We start from the raw sequence: 21,711 nt of genomic DNA on the forward strand, positions 1-21,711 counted from the left end.
TATTTAAGTTGACAGATCGGTCCTAGTCAGCCATAAATTTAACAAATCCGTCCAACAAAAGTTGTAAAGCCCTTGGGGTCCTGGCCAGCAGGACCGCATCATCCGCGTACAATAGTACTGGGATTTGACGCAGTCCTACTTTGGGGCAATCAACTTCTATGGCGGTGAGGGCACTCTCTAAGGCATTAATGTAGAGGGAGAAGAGAAAAGGGGCTAATATGCACCCTTGCCTTACTCCTCCTGAACATAGAAATTGATCAGTTCGCCCCCCCTCTGGACTAAAACGGACCCTGGCCGTAGTGTTCCAGTGCAGCTCTTTCAAGATATTTATCAGTCCCTCTTCAATACCTAGGTTATGCATCATAGACCACAGTTTAGTCCTATTGACATTGTCAAAGGCCGCGGCCAGGTCCATAAATGCCATATAGACCATGCCCTTGCCGGCTTTTGTATATTTAGCTGTCAAAAGATACAAATTTAGGCACTGGTCGATGGTCGATCTGCCCTCTCTGAACCCATACTGTATGTCAGCTAAAATTTGATGTTCCTCAGTCCACTCCATGAGCCGATTTAAAATCACTCGACCCAAAATTTTGGCAGAAACATCTATGAGCGAGATCGGCCTATAACATTTAGGATCATCCCTGGTCCCTTTCTTAAAAATGGGTACAATCAGTGCAGTGGACCAGGAGCGTGGTAGCCCGGATTTGATGGCCGCGTTTAAGACCCTGGTAAAGATCGGGGCCCATAAGTCTATATTACTTCTATATAGATCCGGTGGAGTACCATCCGGTCCAGGGGCCTTGTTAGGGGTCAACCCGCTGATCGCTTTTGTTATCTCCTCTAGTGAGAGGATTATTTTACCACTCCGGGTACCCTGCCACTCGCCCTCCTGGATTTCTAGTTTTGACTTATTGTATAGCCCTTGGAAGTGATTGACCCATTTATCTGGGAGGATGTTGCTACTGATCACCGGGGCGGAGTTCTCGTTAAAACAGGGCCTACTTACAATTCTCCAAAATTCTGCAAAGTCCCTGTTTTCTCCCGCCTCTCTCAGGTCTGCCTAAACTTCTGCTTGTAGCACCTTCTTCCTCTCTCACTTTGGTTCTATAGTTTGATCTACAGATGGCCACTTCTATCTTATTCCTTGGTTTGATTTTGAGACAAGCTTTTAGGTCCCTTAAGGCTTTGGAGCAGCTCTTATCGAACCACCGTGGGTTCTTGGGATCCTTCCTCGGCCCTTTGACTTCCAACATTTTATCCACTACTCATGGGAATTTATCCTTGCCCACTTTAGTCGCCTTCCCTGGTCTATTGGTTGGAGGCTGGTGCCCCCCCCCTGTGGGTTTGCCCCCCCGCAAATGTGTATAATATCCATAACAAGGGGGTTATGGTCACTAAAGGTACTCCATTTAGTTTTGACCTTGGCAATTCTATTTTTGGCAAAGGAGGATATTAATATATAGTCTATAATAGTGGAGCTCCCCCTTCCTTTGAACGTTGGAACATATGTGCCCTCTACCTCCGGGACTATTAAGTCGATAGTATGCGCTAGTGAGTGGGCTTCTATAATTGCATTTAATTGTATGCCCTCCTGATTGTGTTCCAATGCGGCCCATCATTAAAAGGGCAGGTGTCCCAGTCTAGGAGGTCCGGGGGCAAATTTGGGCAGAGATGACAATTAAAATCGCCCATTACTAATGTCATTGGTACCCCCCCCCCCCCTTTCTTCAGCTCTGCCTCTTGTGTGAGTCTATCATCTAGCTCACAAAGTGCGGCATTTTTCCAGGGTTGTAAACATTAAAAAGCTGTACCCTCTGCCCTCTACTATGAAATATTACAGTTTGCAGGGTGTGTGACGTCCAGGTTGGTACAGTCCATCTGCCTTCTAGAGTTAGATCGACGTAGAGCGCCAGCCCACCTCTCGCTCTTCCTACCCTACCTTTTTGTGCAGGCACAAAAAAGCACTTGTAACCCTCTATTTGGTATGGTGCCGAGCAGACTGCCCATGTCTCCTGAAACGCCAAAATATGGAATCCCTGGATTTCATTCCTCCAGTCGGGGTTATCAAATTTACCTGATAAGCCCGCTATGTTCCATGACAGAATATTCAGCTTTCGTGTCCACACTTCCCCACTGCTCATATCCCGCAGGAAAGGGCTTGAGCCGGATAACCTCTCTGTGCCGGCTTTCGCTTTTTCTACAGCTTTAATGTTTAGGTATTCTACCGTATTTTGCATATCTTCAGTTTCCTCCGCTACCTCCCCTCTAACCTGCATTCCAGTCTTTTCTCCCTTATCCTCATCTCCTGCCCCTAGTCATTCATTTTCGTCCAGCAACTGTAAGGGACTATATCTATTTGTCCACTGGGGGCATCCCTGGTATGCTATGGGTTGTATGCCATACTCCGTGGGCCTTGGGCCATGTCCATCTGTGAATCTACTCCTTCCCGGCAGTTGGAAATTTAATTGGTGTGTAACCAATTTCCTGGGGTAAAAATATGCTAGTGGCATGGTCCTTATCGTACTAGTGGTATTTCTGTTGTCATTAGCTAATATATAATCCACTAGCTTCGGGTCCCTGAAGTTGGCAATAATGCAATTCCCCTCTATTTCTTTCCTTCTGGTTCCCACCCAATGTGCCCTTCTTAGATATAAAATTTCCCCCCCTCTCCCTCCCTGCAGGGGTCTATGGATATTTAGCCAGGTTGTGATTTTTTTGTTTAAGTTCCATATAGGTTTCTCTCTGCCCCCGTCTAAGCCCTGGTACTCCAGTGAAAATGACGACAAAGGGGCTTGCTTCCGGGGATAGGTTTACACATGAAAGGGGACCTTGAGCTCCAACATTTTGCTCAGTATTTTGTTGTAGGTTATTTGTCGGATGTGGGGTGACGGTGTTATCTGGCTGCCTTGATCCTCCTAGACCCTGTCTTTGAATTTTATTTCTATCCGTGTTTCCATGTGTGTTTGTTCTCCCCCCCTCGTCTGCAGTTACCCCTTCAGTCGCAGCATGCACCTGGGCGATGGTGCATTAATCATAGCTAACACAGTTATTTGATGCTACGGGTAGTTGGACTGGGAAATTATTTGTTAGTACCCCCTTATCTATTTTTTTGGCTATTGGGGATTCCCTTGCCTTGCCCTGTCTCTGCAATTCGCTAGCTATTTTGTCTATTTTACTCACTATTGGTTTAATTAGGCTAGTTATAAATGTCTCCAGGTGCTTTTGTAAATCTAGAATTATGGGATCAAGCCACCTCGGGGGATTGGGGGGACTTTGGGTTCTATTATTAGGACTTCATCCTCTGTGTCTTTTGGCTTACTACACTTATTGGTCTTTTTCCTGGTCCTTATTTGCCGGTTCTTATTCTGACGCTTTTTAGTTAATAGTTTAGATGTTTGTGTTGGTGTCTATGGTGTCTATATTTCTAGGTGCTTGTTCCTCTACTGCTAATTGTGCACAGGGGATTGCGTCTAATGAGTTTTCCCGGCTACCTACATCTGACGTTACAGCGGGGCTTAGATCCTCAGTTTGTGTAGAAGTCAATGGCAGGGAGGTTAAAGTCATTGATATAAGTCTCTCAGCACGCTCTATATCCCCTGCAACCTTGCGTAACATTAGCTCAATGACCGTTGGAGTAGCTTTATGGGCTGGTACATCGCTAGGCTCTGGGCCAGGGTTTTTTGGTTTAAGGGGGGTTCCTAATTTGCTCTTTGTCGAGCGAGTTTTGGGTATAGTAGCCATAGTTTACAATTCGCAGTATAGATAATTCCTTCCCTCTTCCTGTTGTACTTAGAGCAATTAAGACCAGATTAGTTAAAACAATTCCACTGCTATATCCACATTAACACCTGGCGATTTTCAGTGTTCTTTTTTCAGTCTTTTTCACCAGTCCCTCAATCTTTCTGAATGTGGACTTCTGGGATGTGGACGACAGTTACTACAGTACCTTTCAGCAGGACCAAGGGGGGTGGCCCGTCCCGTTCCTGGTTGTCCCCGGACGGCCCGCCCTCTGCCCAGGCTCCACCCGCGCGCGTCCCGCGACGCGGGAGGTGCAGCTGGTGTTTAAGCGCCTCCGGGCGGAAGCAGCAGGCGTGAGAAGGCGGCGTCCCGGTCAAGCAGGGGGCGCTGGGAACGGTGGGAGTTGTAGTCCCGTGAGGCGCGGCTCGTCCCCACTCGGCGGCCGGAATGGTCCTCGGCGGCGGGGGAAGCAATCAGCTGTTTTGCGCCTCCATGGGTCCAGCGGTGAGTGGTATTTCAACAACAAATGCCCCCAAAAAACAAAGATAGGCCCCCGTTTCCCCGGAGGTGCAGCTGCTGTTTAAGCGCCTCCGGGCGGAAGCAGCAGGCGTGAGGAGGCGGCGTCCCGGTCAAGCAGGGGGCGCTGGGAATTGTAGTCCCGTGAGGCGCGGCTCGTCCCCACTCGGCGGCCGGAATGGTCCTCGGCGGCGGGGGAAGCAATCAGCTGTTTTGCGCCTCCCTGGGTCCAGCGGTGAGTGTTATTTCAACAACAAATGCCCCCAAAAAACAAAGATAGGCCCCCGCTCCCCCGGAGGTGCAGCTGCTATTTAAGCGCCTCCGGGCGGAAGCAGCAGGCGTGAGGAGGCGGCGTCACGGTCAAGCAGGGGGCGCTGGGAACGCTGGGAGTTGTAGTTCCGTGAGGCACGGCTCGTCCCCACTCGGCGGCCGGAATGGTCCTCGGCGGCGGGGGAAACAATCAGCTGTTTTGCGCCTCCCTGGGTCCAGCGGTGAGTGTTATTTCAACAACAAATGCCCCCAAAAAACAAAGATAGGCAAGTAAGGTCATTATTAGGCCTTTCTGAATTGTATTCAAAATTTGTACGAGTATTTGCTTGTGTATCAGAACCCATTAGAGCACTACTTAAAAAGGGATCACATTTTTCTTGGTCGGAGGAATGTCAGAGAGCTTTTGATACTATCAAAAGTGAAATTGGGAAAAAGCCTACATTAGGACATTTTGACGTCAATAAAAAACGCTATTGACTACTGAGGCTAGTCTCAAGGGACTGGGTGCAGTGCTCTCTCAAGTAGTGGATGGTGAAGAGAGAACAGTTGCGTTTGCGTCGAGAGCACTTAAAGATGCAGAAACAAATTATTCTTGTGTTGAAAGGGAAGCTTTGAGTGTATTCTGGGCTGTACAACATTTCAAATTTTATCTTTGGGGAATTCCTTTCCTAGTGAGGACAGATCATCGTCCTTTAATTCAGATCTTTTCATGTCGACACAGTGAACATATCGCACCAAGAATTAAGCGCTGGGGTGAGGGTGTACAAGAATATAATTTCAGGGTACAATATATATATGGGTCCAACAACAAGTCTGCTGACTGTCTCTCTCGACTACCTGTGGAGTAGGCATCCACAGCGAGTGAGATTGAAAATGTATGCTGGATTGCTGAGTCCACCTTGTCGAGAGATGAATGGTCAGATGGTGTGAATAAAGATAATGTTTTGTTGTCACAGATTGTGGATTAACCAAGGTTGGCCAGAGTATAAAACTCTAGATCAAGAAATGAAGGCATACTGGACTGTGAGGGACGAACTCTCATTTATATGTGGAAATCTCATGAGAGGAGATAAGAGTGGTTCCTCCAATTGAGTTCAGAAGTAGAATCATTAACACTGCCCATGAAGGTCACCTTGGACGGAGCCTTACTAAAGATCGAGTAAGGGAGAGATACTGGTGGCCTGGTATGGATCACATTATAGAGAGTGTTGTGAAAGATTGTGTAATTTGTGCTGAGAGTGACAAATCGCATGTTCTTAGTCGTGCACCATTATCCCCACTTGAGGTTCCTGATCTGGTTTGGTCAAAGTTAGGAATAGACATCATGGGACCTTTTGATTTGTTACCGTCCTATGAACGTTTTTTTATTTTACTTGCTGATTATACTTCAAAGTGGGTAGTCACGAGGTGTGTTCCTTCTGCGAACACTAGGATTGTTATAGACTTTCTCAAAGATGTTTTTGCTTCTGAAGGTGTACCTAAGTTCCTAGTCACCGACAATGGGGTACAATTTATATCTCATGAGATGTGTGATTTCCTTAAAGACAATAATATTATTAATCAGAAAACAGCGTTATATACGCCCCAAGCGAGTGGTTTGACTGAAAGAATGAATCTGATTGTCAAAGATAGTGTTCAACGTGTTCTTAACTCAAGAATTTCATTTAGTATTATTTTGAGGGATACGTGGTGGGCACACCGTACCACACCTAATGCCATTACACAAATATCTCCTTTTGAGGCTTTAAGAGGTAGGAAGGTTGTCTCAAAATTGAATCCTAGTTGGTTGCCTGAATGCTCTGGTGCAAGAGTTTCTGAAGAAGCAAGACGTTCAAGAATATCAACGCAAATATAAAATCAGTTATGACTCTAGAATGCATGTTAAAAACAAGAAGAGGAACATTGTTGATAAGGTTTTGGTGAAAAATCCAAAACATACTTTGAAGGGCAGGAGCACTTTTATTGGTCCTTTTAAAATTGTTTCCATTAGGAAAAATGTTGTGAAAGTCAATACAGGATGTGTGTGTAGCAAGTCAAGATTGGGAAGGAACCTATGGATATACACAGGAAAACTACCTTGCTGGGAAATAAAGAGTTTCCCTTAAAGATTTCGGAATATGCCTGTGAAGTTCAGAGATTATATTTTAGATTGATTACAATTCTACTTACCTTGTAGTTTCACACTTCATTGTGATTTCTCATATTTTATTTTTACCATTTTATTGTTATACATTTTAAGTAAGGGAGATGTGTTGTAAACTAGTTACGAATGTTACTATGTGGAATTCATGAGGTCATAGAATGTTAGTGTGTGACTGGTCACTTTTGGCCAGGACTCCTGATCTATAAGGACTGTTGATGCGGAGTGGTTACAACTTGGAAATAAACCACATTGTTTTACAAAACTGTGGAAAGTACTTTTTTTTTTACACCCTGACCAGTTCATCCATAGGGCATTGCCTTTGGAAAGAGGGCTTGGAAACCTGGAGGCAAAGTCTGGGCATTTTTAGTTCTGTGCTGTGGCAAAGGGGTCTATTTGTGGAAATCCCCATTTTTGAGAGTACGTAAGGAGAACTTGTGGGTGAAGTTCCCATTCATGTATTTGTTGTTTTCTTTCTGCTTAGATCGGCAAAGATGGTGTCTGTTTCTGGGAGGTGTTCTGCTAGTAGATGGATTTTGTGATGAATTGCCCAATGCAAAATGGTCTCAGAAAAGGGTGACAGTTGTAAAGAGTGTGTCGCCCCCTGTTTTTGGATATAGTACATTGTTGTTATATTGTCCATCCGGATTAAGACAACTTTCTTTACCAGGTGAGGTAGAAATGCTTTTAACACTAGTTGAGCTGCTTACAACTGCTTACAGCTCTATGTAGTTGATATCATAGGTCTGTTTTGAGTTCCAAAGACCCTGAACTGTTAATTGTTGTAAGTGTGCACCCCACCATGTGAGAGAGGAGTCTTCTGTGAGCACGAGTTGGGAATACGGTCGATAAAGGGCCACCCTTTTGTTAACTTTTGTGTGTTCCACCACTGCAGAGAGCGATGAGTGTGGCTGTCTTACCACCAGTAGATCTGTTAGCTGACCCTGTGATTGATTCCACCGACGTGCTAAGCATTCTTGTAGAGGACGCCGGTTTAGTCTTGCATGAGGCACTATGGCATTGCATGAGGCCATCATCCCCAGTGACTGCATAAATGTTCTGGCTGAGAGATACTGGTTGTTTTGAAACGATAGTAACAATGTTTGAAAATTCTGAATCCTGGATGCACTGGGATATGCTAGAGCTATTTGAGGGTTTAGAATGACTCCGAGATATGGCTGAGTTTGACTGGGGTGAAGATGGGATTTTTGTGTATGGAATGTGAATCCCAACTGATGTAGAAGGTTTATGGTGATTTGAGTGTGATGCAGAAACTTGTGATGTCTGTTGGCTTTTATGAGCCAATCGAGTAAGTATAGGAAGACATATATTTGTCGTCATCTTAGATGTGCTGCTACTACTGCCAGGTAATTGGTGAACACACTGGGTGCAGTTGTTACTCAGAGCGGAAGTACTTTGAACTGATAATGTTTTTCCTATCACAAATTTGAGGTATTTGTGATGTGCTGGGTGGATGGGTATATGAAAGTATGCATCCTTTAGGTCTAGTGTTGACAAAGTCGCCTTGCTGCAAAGGTGGAAATACTTGTTGTAGAGTGACCATATGGAAGTGTTCTGATAATATGTATAGGTTTAAAGGTCTGAGATCCAATATTGGTCTTAGCGAACCATATTTTTTGGGAATTAGGAAGCATAGAGAATATACTCCTGTTCCTTGTTGTTGTAATGGGACGAGTTCTATAGCTCTTTTTTTAGAAGAGCTTGTACTTCTTTTTTCAGAAGAATTTGAGTTCCAAAAACAGTTTGTGAATACGAGGTGGAATGTTGGGAGGGTTGCTTGTGAGCTCCAGGCAATAACCATGCTGGATAATGTTCAATACCCATTTATCTGTTATTGATTGCCAAATGGAAGAAACTGATGTAATCTTTCCCCTACAAGTGATGAATGCTCGTAGGGAAGTGATATCAAGTTACTGTTTGTTTAAACGTGTTACCTCTATAGCCACCTCTATAGAATCCGCTAGAGGAGGAAGACTGTGCCTGTGCTTTATACACAGATGTGGTGTCATCTGTGGTTTTATTTTTGGAGCCCCCTCTGTAGAAGGAGTGACAAAAGGAACCACTATTAGACGGAGACTGAAGTGCGCCCATTGATTTTGCCACTTCTGTCTCTTTTTTCATTTTCTCTAGCGATTGGTCTATCCGAGGCCCAAAATTGTGTTCTTTGCCAACTGCTGCATTAAGTATAGTTTGTTGAACTTCTGGTTTGAAACCAGAAATTCAGAGCCATGCATGTCTCCTTGGTAGAATGCTGGTATTGAGTACTCTCGCTGCAGTATCTGCAGCATCCAAAGCACATCTAATGGATGAATTGGAAATGAGATTGCCTTCCTGCACTATTTCCTGCCCTTTTTTTCTGTGTTCTTCTGGGAGGTATTGTAATAATTCTTCCATCTCATCCCAGTGTGCCCTATCATACCTAGCCAACAGCCATTGAGTGTTGGCTATGCGCCAATGATTGGCTGATTGAGCAGCTACTCTTTTTCCAAAAGCAGCTATTAATTTTGATTCCCTAAGAGGAGGAGGAGCCTCTCCTGAGGTTTGTGAATTTCCTCTTTTACGTGCGGTTGAAACTACCAGGGAATCATAAGGCAACTGACCCTAATAAAGACAGGGTCAGATGGAAGGGGTTTATATGTTTTACCCACTCTAGGTGTTAGTATGCGTGACCTAACCGGATCCTTAGAAATATCACCTGCATGCCTCATCATACCCATTAACAGTCAAGGATTGAGATGTTCTGCGTGTGTCTCCTAAAGTTTCAAAATGAAATCCTCTTCTAGGTCGTCTTTATGTAAAGTGACCCCATGATAAGTGGCTGCTCGAGCAATTAACTCTTGAAATGCATTATCATCATCAGGAGGGGAAGGTTTGTCTGGATACAGATCGAGATCTGTGTCTCACAGTGGAGCTATGTTATAGTCATTCAACGGATCAGGTAGTGTCGGATTATCATTGTCATATCAACAGAAGACCCCCGTAATAACTAAGGGAGGGAACCAGAGGCTAAGGGGTTTCGAGGGTGAGCTAGCCTCCAAATCTACTTTAAACACACACAGTTGTAGCTACCCTAAAGTTATATTCACTTACATTACATTACCGTGGCCTCAATAGCACTACTTGATAGGAGTGCTGGGCATATCAAAAACTGTGAAGGGGGTCTCCTCACACACCATCAGGTGTCATGCTTCATCATAGGCAGCCCTCGCTCTCTAAAAACCCAGTTTGATAGTTAGCGGGCATACACATGAAGACAGAGAGGCACTTCTAATAATTAAAGCGGGCCCGTGCAAATATGAAGTTAAAAACCAATGTACTACCCCTATTTGCATTTAATAGTAGGGTATACTACTTGGTAATAAAAATATGGGATGGGGGGATTAGGGGAACTATTACCCCATAACCACGGTTACCGCCGCCAAAATGTTTCAGCATTTGGCTCCGAGTCCAGGGCATTCTTCAGGACGAGAGTCAGGCTCCTGGTTTACAATATGGTATTAGATATTGCTTTCTTGTTAGGGCGGCCTATGTCTGCCTCTTAACTAACGTTGTGATTCTTAGATACCGGTGAATACATAAATTAATATTTATTCAAATCAGTATATGGGTGCTCTATTTATAAAGAGGAAACAAGAAAAAAAGTGTACTAGCTGTCACGTTTTAATTGCTGTTAAGGTTATTTAGCAGGCTAAAGGCCATTAAATAAATTGTATGGTCTTGAGCATTTATTTACTATATGAATTTTATTTTTTAGCAATATAGTCATATTATTACATAAATCAGACCAAGGGTGATACTTGAAAATTATTACACATTGGAACAATATATGTCGAACACAAATTGAAACTGAAACAAACATTGTGGTACCCAGAGCAACAATAATTGCATACATTCAAAAAATAGTCTTGGTGTACAAAACACCACCAGCAACTGAGTCATTTTTTAAACCAAATTATATAAACAAATTGTGGTGCTGCTGCACACGGGGGAATAATATATTGAGCCTTGTAAGTGAAAATTTCTATAGCTTTCCTACAAAAGGCAAAATTAATTAAATGCAAAATCCCTGTGGTGTATAGTGCCGACACGTTTCGAGTCCCAGAGTGGTTTGGGGGATTCTCTTCAGGGCGTAGACTGGATGTGATCTAAAAGGAAAGAATGGAGGGTTGTTGAAAAATAGATCTCTAAAATCTCCTGCACACTATGTCCTTGTAGTAGTAAGTCATTTTGGAACCTGATAAAGAGATTTCCTATTCTCACTGGGGCGCAACCACAGGGGTCCAAAGGAGTTTCTTATGACTCCGTCTGCAATGAAAACAATACATTTATAATGGGCGTGTCTCAAGTGCGCTCATTGGTAATTCCGTAATATGGAGGGAAAAGGGGGACTTACATTTATTGTCCGATGCAAGTTAAATAGGAGACTGGTAGCCGTTTTCTCTAATTCTCTCAAGCGCGGCAGCACTGGATCTTTAAGGGGTCGTGCTAAAAATGATACAATGTTAAAACCCAATTAAGTAAAGGGAAACAGAGCGCCTAATGGTTTGCGATATCTGGTTTTGAAACAAACAGGCTTACTTGGATCGAGAGATCATGGACACTTGTGGTGCAGCTTTGTGTTGCTTCAACGAGACAGTTCACTTCCGAACTGAAAATGATATAATGTTACATGCCCTTTTAGTGGAGGTAAACAAAGGGCCCGTTAAATAGCAACACCTAGTTAGATAACTAAACATGCTAACTTGAATCGGCTTCTCGTGAACAAAAGTGGCGGGTCTTGTTCTCGCTTCAATAACACTGAACTTCCGGGTACCGGGCGTTTAAGTACCGATAACCCAACGTATTGCATTCTGGGAGACCTAGCCCTCGAGGGAAGCAGCTAGTTGTGGATTGGATCTGTATTAGAAAAACATCTTACATTGTCCCCGTTTCTGACATTTTGTTTAACCAGTTAGTGATACTATTGAATCTTGCAATCATGTAAACTTCTTTTCTGGGCAGAAATTACTCTGTATCACCTCCACTTGGGAGTTGTTTAATGACAGATAGAACGGTCCATTTGAATTCTCGTTCATCACGTTTTTGTTCAATGAAGCGATTCAGCATGAGAGCAGTCATCACTTTCTTTTTTATCTTTGAGCGCTGTTGTACAATTTGTTGTCTGATCTCCTGATTGGTCTTCCCAATGTAAATTTTTAGGCATGGACAAATCATCGCATATATCACGTTTTTCGTTTTGCAATTGGAGAATTGTTTCCTTGTCCATTTAATGTTGAGGTATGTCAATTCAATACCATCTAGTGTAGTGCTGCATCATATGCAATTGCCACACTGGTGGTGGCCTGCCAATGGTTTCAATTTCCAATGTGTTCTAAGATTCAGATTTTTGGTAGAAGGAGGTAACTTGGCTCGTACGATCCACTGGCCTAAGCTCATGTTCTTCTTCTTTGCAAAGAGTGGCGTTTCTAGTCCTAATCCAATTTTTTCACCAGATGTCAATTCCTTAGAATAATTTGATGACATGTATGTGTGTGAGTACCGCACCACACACCAATTTTTCCATTTTTGGCCTCTCGTTTTTAGTAAGTAGACATTCCCTCGGCGTGCGCCAAGCTATTTTAAAGCATGGTTTAACCGTTTTCTGGGGTAACCCCGATCTTTCAGCTGTTCACAAAAAGCATTCCGATGGATCTCAAAATCCTGTTTGCGAAAACCACATTTCATGGTAGGAGCAACTCAAGACATCTTCTGGCACACAAATATTCATGGAACAAGGATTTCTAATTTTATTAGACTGAGAAGTTATTACAATGCCAAGACTAGCAGACATAGGTCCGAGGCCACCTCTGAGCACAGGTTAGTGTTAGACATATTACGCACCTCTGTGTTTCCTCTGGCGTGACAGTACAAACCAGCTTATACATTGACAAACCCTTACTTGTCAGCCGGAGTCAATTTTCCAGTGGGGCTGCCTGGAAATACGAATCCACACTTCCCCTGACTCTGTGGGGTCTTGCTTCTTTGATACAAAAGACAGAATACCATACTAAGTGCTGAAACCAAAAATAGAAAGCTACAAAGTTCAGCCTGTACAACAGTGCCCTTTAAGACAAAGTACAAGAGTACATACTACTGAAAGGCCTGTTCGGCACCCACAAACTGCAATCAAACAACCTGTGTGTCATCTTCGGAAATAAGCAGAGAAACACATTTTTCTGAATCTTTTCGTCTCCAGTCTATGCCAAACTGAGTAAGGGATCACTGGGGCCGAAATTCCGAAAAAGTATATTCACTTCTGTTTGCAAGAGGAATAAAAGGACTAAGGTTAAAAAAAACCCACAATACATGTCAAATGGGCAGAGCATGTAGTGCACATCATAAATACAGCTGCCCAAACTAACTCTTTCCAGGAAAGCACTCTTCCCTGCAGTTTGAAACTTTAAGGAGTTATGTGGACAGGACGTGCGAGTGATACAAAATGATTAAGAATTCAGGGCAAGTACATATTTCCATGTAAACAAGATGATTTTGATTTTGTAAAGCTTTTATTCGACATTTTGTCATAAAGCCAACACATTACAAATACATTCATATACATAATTTTTTAAAAGAAAATAGCAGCTTAATAGAATAACAAAGGAGAAAAAGGAAAAGGGAAAGGAGAGTAAAAGCAATATGTACATAAGTCAAGACCCAGACAACATCACAGGGTATTTACAATTTTTAAAGGATACATTAATATTCTTCCAATTAAAATTAATCACAAGACCGAGAATTAAAAAGCTATAAACATGATATAAATAGATAAAATACCAGTAATTAAAAAGGGTTATATGCTTTTTAATCCATATTTCTTCCTAATCAAGCAGACACTATGGAGGTACCTGCTGACTCCAAAAGTTATCATTTGGGAAGTTGAGGATCTAAATAATCTGTCAGCCTCATTGAGCGATCTTATGCCCAGGTTTTTACAGAGAGGTTTAATCCATGTCATACGTTGTGTTTTATAAAGTGGACAAAAGAAAAGGATATGGGCCTCATCTTCCTTTTGCTTCAATTCACACAGCTTGCAATGTGGGTCAGTCCCCCTTAGAGTTTCCCCACCGGCTGGTATTTGCATTTATCTGTAAAACTCCATATCTATATTGAAGATATACAGTTTTTGCCAAGGGTGGTTCAACTTCATCCATAAATAGTTCAAATATGGGGGTATCCTTAAATTGCAAAAACTTGTGTGTTAACGAGCCAGTGGCACGTTCATATACTTTACTGGTCATGTAGTACCAATAAGCAGTTTTCACCTGTTCTTTGGAGTTAGTTTGCAAAACAGTTGGGTTTTTCCAAAAGTGTGAAAGACCAATTTTTGTAAACCAAGTGGATATGTGTCTTAGCCACTTGATTGAGTTAAATGTGTCCAATTCCCAATAAACCGGCTCTATAGTCTGCGAGTTCTGGGGTAGACCATAATCTCACCCAGTAGAGTAGTGGTCTCAACCAACATAAAAGATCTGTACGTTTTAAATTGATATCTAGGTAAACAGGGACCAAAGGCGTTCTTAGTGGTAGTCTTAATAGGCGCCTAAAGAACGCGTTATCAGTATCAAATATCTTGTTAGAGTAAGGCCCCCAATTCTCGGCCCCGTAGAGGGCTGCGGATTGTGCTTTTGCTTTAAACACTTCAATCGCAGGTGTTATAGCTTTTGAAGTACTCCCTCCATGATTTTTTAAAATAGGTAGAGAGTTATGTTTAAGTGTCAGCCTACGTTTTTCAAGTTGTTTTTTCCAAGATATTTTATGGTCAAGCCTGATACCAAGGTAGTCAAAAGATTCCACATACTCTAGTTTGGTGTTATTTAGTGCCAAATTCTTCTTGAAAGTTTTTGGTGGATTAATGGCCATATATTTGGTTTTAAGAGAATTAATTTCTAGCCCCTTCAACACACAATAGCTATTGAATTGATTTATTAAATTTTGCAATCCTTTGGTTGTTTGTGATATTAAAATAGTGTCATCCGCAAATAACAGCGCTGTGATTGCCTCATTACATAATTTGGGAGAATCGTGATTACATTGTGCCAGATAGAGGGGAATATCCTTTACGAATAAAGAGAAGAGGGTCGGAGCCAACACGCACCCTTGGAGTACTCCCCTTTTTACCGGTATGGCTTGAGTAAGTTCACCGTTTCTTCCCCACCTTACTTTAGCAAAATTATCAGTGTGGAGTTTTATGAGGTTAGACAACAATTCAGCCGGGACGCCCATTTTCCTTAGGATGTTCCATAATAGGGAACGAGGGACAAGGTCAAACGCTGAGCGTAAATCCATGAATGCTACATATAGGCTACATTTCTTAATTTGAACGTATTTCCAGCAAATACACATGAACCTATACACTTGATCCACAGTGCTTGTCTTAATTCTGAAACCTGCTTGATATTTTGAAAGAATTTTGGATTCCTCTATCCAATCTAAAAGTCTGTTTAAAATGTGCCTGGCAAAAATTTTCTGTAAAATATCGATTAAACTTATCGGTCTGTAGTTACCTGGGTTATAGCGATCCCCTTTTTTATATATAGTAACTATCTCCGCCCCTTTCCATGTTTCAGGAATCGGAGTTCCCAGCAGGATAGAGTTACACAAAAAATTTATATAGGGACACCATACTTCAATGTTATGAGTAAATAGGTCCCCTGGTAGTTTATCTGGGCCTGGGGCTTTGCCCGCCTTAATTGCCTTGATTGCGTTCAGTGTCTCTTCGATACTAAATTTGGGAGGACTGTTGCTCGGAAGAGGAGATCCTAGTTTAATTTGGTCTAAGGACCCCCCTGCCAAATCATATAATTTAACAAAGTGATCATACCAAGTTTTTCCATCTAGGAAAAAATCCCTATTGGAGCTACCAGTTTTATTATTTTTTGCTATTAAGTTCCAAAAGGTGCTTTGATCATGCTTCCTAGCAGCATTTAGAAGATCTTCCCAGATCGAATCATCCCATTCGTTCTTGGCACTGGAGAGAAGTCTTTTATAATTGTGTCTACACTCTCTTACCCTTTCCTGATCTTTAGATTTCACGGCATTAATTAAATTGCTTTTGGCTAGACGACACTGCTTATTATACCACGGTGTCTCTAGTTCCAGTTGCCTACTTAAACTTCCTTTCTCATTACAACAAGTTTTGCTCAGAAGGGGAATTAGTGACGCTACTAAGTGGTAGTGCATTTTAAGGACTTCGTGAGAACCCAAGCTCAAATTATTGTATAGGGGAATAATGTCCGAAAAGGTGTTATAGATACCCGTGAGTGTATCTTTCTTTGCTAATATATGCGGCCACTTTATAGCTCTTCTATTGTTAGATACCTCAACCTCTCCCACCTCTCTGCTACATTCAGTTACACCATCAGATGTTACAAATAGGTAAGAAGGTAGCCCCAATTGCAAGGGAAAATGGTCACTTTCTGGTCTTTTCATGACCTTAAAATCTATCAGCAAATGCCACAAGTTGATTGTGACCAGGAAAAAATCAATTAATGATGTACAAGTCCCCTTGCTGTACGTGTGGTTTGCGGGTTTGTCAGGATCTAGCCGACCATTGCATGCCCTTAAATCGTTTGATACAGTCAATTCCAAAATCTGCATAGCCGCCACTGAGCTTTTAGCTAATTTTAGGCTATCTAAGGAAGGGATGTTATTAGCCCTGTCTTCATTTTCCATTAAGTTTTCAAGTCCCTGCACAGGCTCGAATTGGCAGTTAAAATCCCCACCTATAATTATTTTGGAGTTTGCCTCTAGGTTACACAAATACGAACTCAATTGTTCTACAACCATTGATTCCTTGTTTTGAGGGTTCGGTCTATTATAAATATTTATCAAGTAAACATCCCCCAAATCCTTCGTGGTCATTTTTACTCCAAGCAAATCATTAGAAATAAAATGCAAAGGTGAGACAACAACATTCAAGGATATTCGTATCCAAATCAATAAACCCCCTGAGGGTCTACCTCTTACGGATGCAATTGCCCCCCAATGAAATGCTTTATAACCAAGTCTATGGACCATATTGATTGCCCATGTTTCCTGTAAGAGTATTATGTCATGCTCCTCCAGGAAAGAACTCCAATTCCTGTCACGAAGGTTCCTGGTCAATCCTGCAATATTCCATGACAGAATTTTAATATCTTGTTTTAGTTTACATTGTGCTAAGTCACTGGGTGGAATATTGCATACATTTATTGTTTCCCTCTCATTTGGGCCATCTAGAAACTCCCCACCGGGTACCAATTCTTGACGCTCGTCATGTACTAATAATGGCATATTATGGTCCTGTACAATACAAGTATCGGCTAAACCCCTCACTTGATAGTCTGTGCAGATATTGTTTAAAACAATCAGGGTTTCCCTTTTGCTAGCAACAGTATTAGTTGGTTCGAGCAATTTATTCTCAGATAAATAGTTTGAGTGATGGACTTTTCCATTGTAATAATTAGGAGATACATACACTACCTCCTCCACTCCCACTATATCATTATCAATATTCCGACCTTGAATTTCCGAGTCACACCGGGGAAAGTAATCTGGGTTGACTAATTCTGCTGCTATATTAGTTGTAGCATTTGAAGAATCTACCTTAAGAACTCCTAATCCGTCATTCATCTCGGATCCGTCTGAACTAGGGATGTTTACATCTTCTCCCCCACCCCTCTTTTCAATAATCTTCAATCGCAATCTTCCAATCCACTAAATATTTCATACCTATTAAACGTCTCCAGTGGTGTGAATGGTAATAGGTGATTTGGCCTACTATGTACTTCTTGGTTAAACCTGAAGGGTATAGTATCCCACCTTGGTGTAATGGGAGCTGGGATTGAGTAATATCCAGTGGGAGCATTGCTAGTATGCTCCATATTTGAAAAATAATTGGTGGAGATAGCATTGCTTTGTAGAGTTTGTGGTAGGAAGGCTGCGGATCTTGGATAGAAGTATGTTAATGGGCGGGGGATAATATTATTCGTGGCACTACCCTGTCGCCAGTTTAAAATATAGCGAACTGCGTTCTGATCCCTAAAGTTAATCACGACCACATCTCCCCCAATGTCTTTTGATCTTCCTCCTAACCACTGGAGGCGACGTACATGAACTATGTCGCCATTAATGTGACTGGCAATTGGTCTATATGTAGTCAACCAATGCATGACCTTGTTTTTCAGTTGGAAAAAGCCTTCCCTTTTGTTCTCAGATAGCTCAGGTACCCCCGTGAGAACCACCACAAAAGGTGCAGATTCCGGCGGAAGTTCAGTTGGAGGTCTCCTGGCATGTGCCCCCCTAAGGTACCTACTGCTTCCCTGATCCAATCCTGATTTTCCATTCGTTTTTATACCCGAATCCCTTATTGGTTTAATAACGGGAATGGTTGGAATAGAATTTAAATTCATTGTTGGTCTAGTAGGGGGAGCTTTAGGCTGGTTTGTGTGTATCATGTGGGGATTGTTCAATGATGATGTTGAACTAAGAGGCATGGGGTTAGGTACGGGTTGCAAAATCAGTAGCGCATTGCCGGACGAGGTGGTGGTAGAGGATATGTTTTATTATGTATAGCTGGGGGATTTTGAGCGGATGTTGTACTTTGAAATAGTGTTGGTACGTTTGCAACCTCCTCATTACCGCCTGACCTAGATGAGTTTACCTTACTACCTATAACAGACTCGATTGCCCCATGTCTAGTCTCTATGTTTTTGAGCCTTTCTACGATTGCTAGAGTGTAGCTTCTCATTATTAATTCGATGCTATCCACTAGTTCGGTATTTGGAAGTAATTTTGACCCATCGCCCACTTTGGCAGGTTCAATGTGAACCTCACTATATTGTAGTGAAGATGGTGGCAATGTTAAAGGAGTGGCTGCAATATCAACAGTGTCCATAACAGTGGTAGTGTCCATAGCAGTAAAAGTGGTTGATTTTAATTTCTTGCCAAATTCAGTATAACTCAGCTTCTGTTTCGTTGGGCCCGCTTTTTTATGTCTTTTTTTAATAGGTGGCAGACCGTAAATTTTATGTGGAAATGTTCTCTTAGTCTTACTGTTACCTCTAGCTAACTTAGGGGGCGTTAGTGTAGGTGCAATAATCACCTCAGATGGACTAGGTATACTATTAGGATTCGAAGCAATAGTGCTGGCACAAGTTTGAATGGAACAAATAGAGGGCGCAAAGCATTCTCTAAGCAATAAAGGCACATTGTCCATAGATAACAAGTCATTATTAGGGTCTGAACCAAGCATAATGTTGGAATCTGAAACTTGGGTCGGCTCAGACACAGTCCTTTTCTTAAGATTACCAATCGAGCGACGGCGCTCGGCGCTCTGCTAAAAATTGTTCTTTAGAACTTTCGGCAGGTGTTTTAATTATATAATTATCCAAAGTTCCATTAGTCATTACCCCAGTTTTTTTAATCACGACGATTTCAGGGCTCAGCACAATGGTAGACATTGATATATTTTGGGTTCGTAAAGCAATGCAGAGCACAACAGAGTACTATGAGTAGGCGTAGGTCAACTTACTCCAAGTCGCCGCGAGTTGCCCAGGGGGGCCGGCCCAGTCCAGTCTCCTCAGGCCTCTGAGGGCCTAAGAGGGCCCGCCCTTTGCCCGGGCTTAGCCCGGCGCACGCCCGCGCGCGTCCCGCGACGCGGGACCCCTCTCCCCGATTTGAAGCGCCTCCTGGCGCGAAATCCTTAGTGGGCGGGGTCAGGTGAGGTCAGCCGCGGGGAGTGGTGGGGCTTGTGGTCTCCCCCCTCGGCGGCCGCTCGCAGTGGTGGGAAATGCAGCGGCAGCGGGGGAGACCTAAAGGAGACAGCCAGATGGTCGAAAGCGTCTCTTGCCACCTACAGCCCTCACGGAGACAGCAGCAGAATCCCCAGGTATGGCCAGCAGCACAGCGGTCCTTCGTCACTCACAACACGGAGCACCCGCTTCTCAGCACCTCTCTCCCCGATTTGAAGCGCCTCCTGGCGCGAAATCCTTGGTGGGCGGGGTCAGGTGAGGTCAGCCGCGGGGAGTGGTGGGGCTTGTGGTCTCCCCCCTCGGCGGCCGCTCGCAGTGGTGGAAAATGCAGCGGCAGCGAGGGAGACCTAAAGGAGACAGCCAGATGGTCGAAAGCGTCTCTTGCCACCTACAGCCCTCACGGAGACAGCAGCAGAATCCCCAGGTATGGCCAGCAGCACAGCGGTCCTTCGTCACTCACAACACGGAGCACCCGCTCCTCAGCACCTCTCTCCCCGATTTGAAGCGCCTCCTGGCGCGAAATCCTTGGTGGGCGGGGTCAGGTGAGGTCAGCCGCGGGGAGTGGTGGGGCTTGTGGTCTCCCCCCTCGGCGGCCGCTCGCAGTGGTGGAAAATGCAGCGGCAGCGGGGGTAAACAAGATAAAGATCGATCGGCATCCACTGACCACTTCCCAGATCTGATGCATTTTTGGGATGCTGCTATTTCGAATATTATAACTGAACAATTTTGCAAGTAATACATTAAAGATGTGGAAGGCCATATAGTTGTATCGAAAGTTGTAAACAAAAAAACGTATTTTGCTTAAATATATTTTAACATTTGTATCCTCGAACTAATCTCACAAAAACGTAGCATGCAACACACCTTTTTATTATGATTACAACATAGATCATTTTACAGGAACTTGAATAAGGGTTTTTAGACCATGGCAAAACAGCTAGGCATTTCCTTTGTAAATTGTTTATGTTATAGCAACAGATGACCCCGTAAATAAAATGTATGTAAACTCAAAATGTCAATAAAATATTTAAAAAAAAACTTAGCATAAATGAACTTGAAGAGTAACTTCTAGGTGCAGAAACAATTAAAATGAGAGCTTTTCATTCTGTGTTGACATTTTATCTTCTTTTTTACTGCTGCAATATTTTACTAATGCTAGTGTCTTACTCCAAGTAGACGCCCCGCCCCTTTGCTCTCATGGAAGAGATAAATATAGCACGTAATTAAAAACCGCTAAACTCAAAGCTGTACCGCCTGTCAATCAACTGTCAAAAGGACATATATTTCTTCCAACTCTATCTTGTTTTGTAGCACTAAACCCTCCAAGATTTCATACCTGATGGTTCCTGTGGGAGAAGGAAGAGGGCTGATGAGGTGGGCCATGTTGTCTGGAATGTTGATTGTTAGGGGAGCTATCTGAGGCTGAACGGGTTTGACTGGAGACTCTGGGGCTTCTTGTTTTTCTTTCTTTTCACTGGACAAAGCTGTGAATGTGATCTTGATATTTGTGCTGGGAAACCTGAAAGTACATCTGAAAAACAAAATACGACGTTTTAAGTCAATCTTTCAGAAGGGGGTTGTTTTACTCAGCTATATCAATTAAACATAGCCTTTTACATTACTATTTACTTGTGAACCCTGTTGGACAATTGAATCAGTTCGGGAAAATAAGCAGAGAGAATGTCAATAGTTTTGGCTAATCTACGTTGAAAATGGGTTTTAGTACCTCAGGAAGACAGAGTTGGTAAGAGTAGCCTACACGAATACAACAGATATTGTCCAAGCAGCAGCAGTGTGAGCTACAGATATGGATACGAACGTGGAGTGCAGGTAGAGACAGGAAAAGCTAAGCCAGCGCACGTACAGACACATCCAAGAAACAGATCCAGCAGCAGCAATCCAAGCTAAACATGCACACACAGGAAACATGGGCATCATACTGCAAAACCTGTGCACACACAAAACTACCCTCAAAGACACACCTGTGCAGGTACGGAAGGGGAGAAATTGTGCCAGTATCCCACTCAGATCACTAGAAATGGGCGAGCCATGGAAGGCTGCAGTCAGATGCCTGGCTCTGACCCAACTTGAGATGCTGTTGGACACTGGAGCTTAAAATGAGCCGCTAGGTAGGCAAGCCAGAGCTTGACCGCGGGGCAAAATGGCTGCCAGAGCAGTTTCCTTTGAAGAAAATGCTGGTGACATGAGACAGAGAAGCATTTCTTGCTGCGTCTCTCCTTTTGACCATGCTTA

General features: G+C 43.1%; 1 protein-coding gene across 2 annotated transcripts in view; it reads right to left on the bottom strand.

Moving 5' to 3' along the window:
* FOXK2 (forkhead box K2) overlaps nt 1–21,711 on the bottom strand; it is a 389,544-nt gene that overhangs the window by 228,734 nt on the left and 139,099 nt on the right. For both annotated transcript variants that reach the window (XM_078654718.1, XM_078654719.1), the window contains exon 2: nt 20,795–20,989. In XM_078654718.1, coding sequence (XP_078510844.1) covers nt 20,795–20,989 — 195 coding nt within the window. The remainder of the gene's footprint in view (nt 1–20,794; nt 20,990–21,711) is intronic.

This window comes from Lissotriton helveticus, chromosome 7, assembly GCF_964261635.1.
Source record: "Lissotriton helveticus chromosome 7, aLisHel1.1, whole genome shotgun sequence".
NCBI lineage: Eukaryota > Metazoa > Chordata > Amphibia > Caudata > Salamandridae > Lissotriton > Lissotriton helveticus.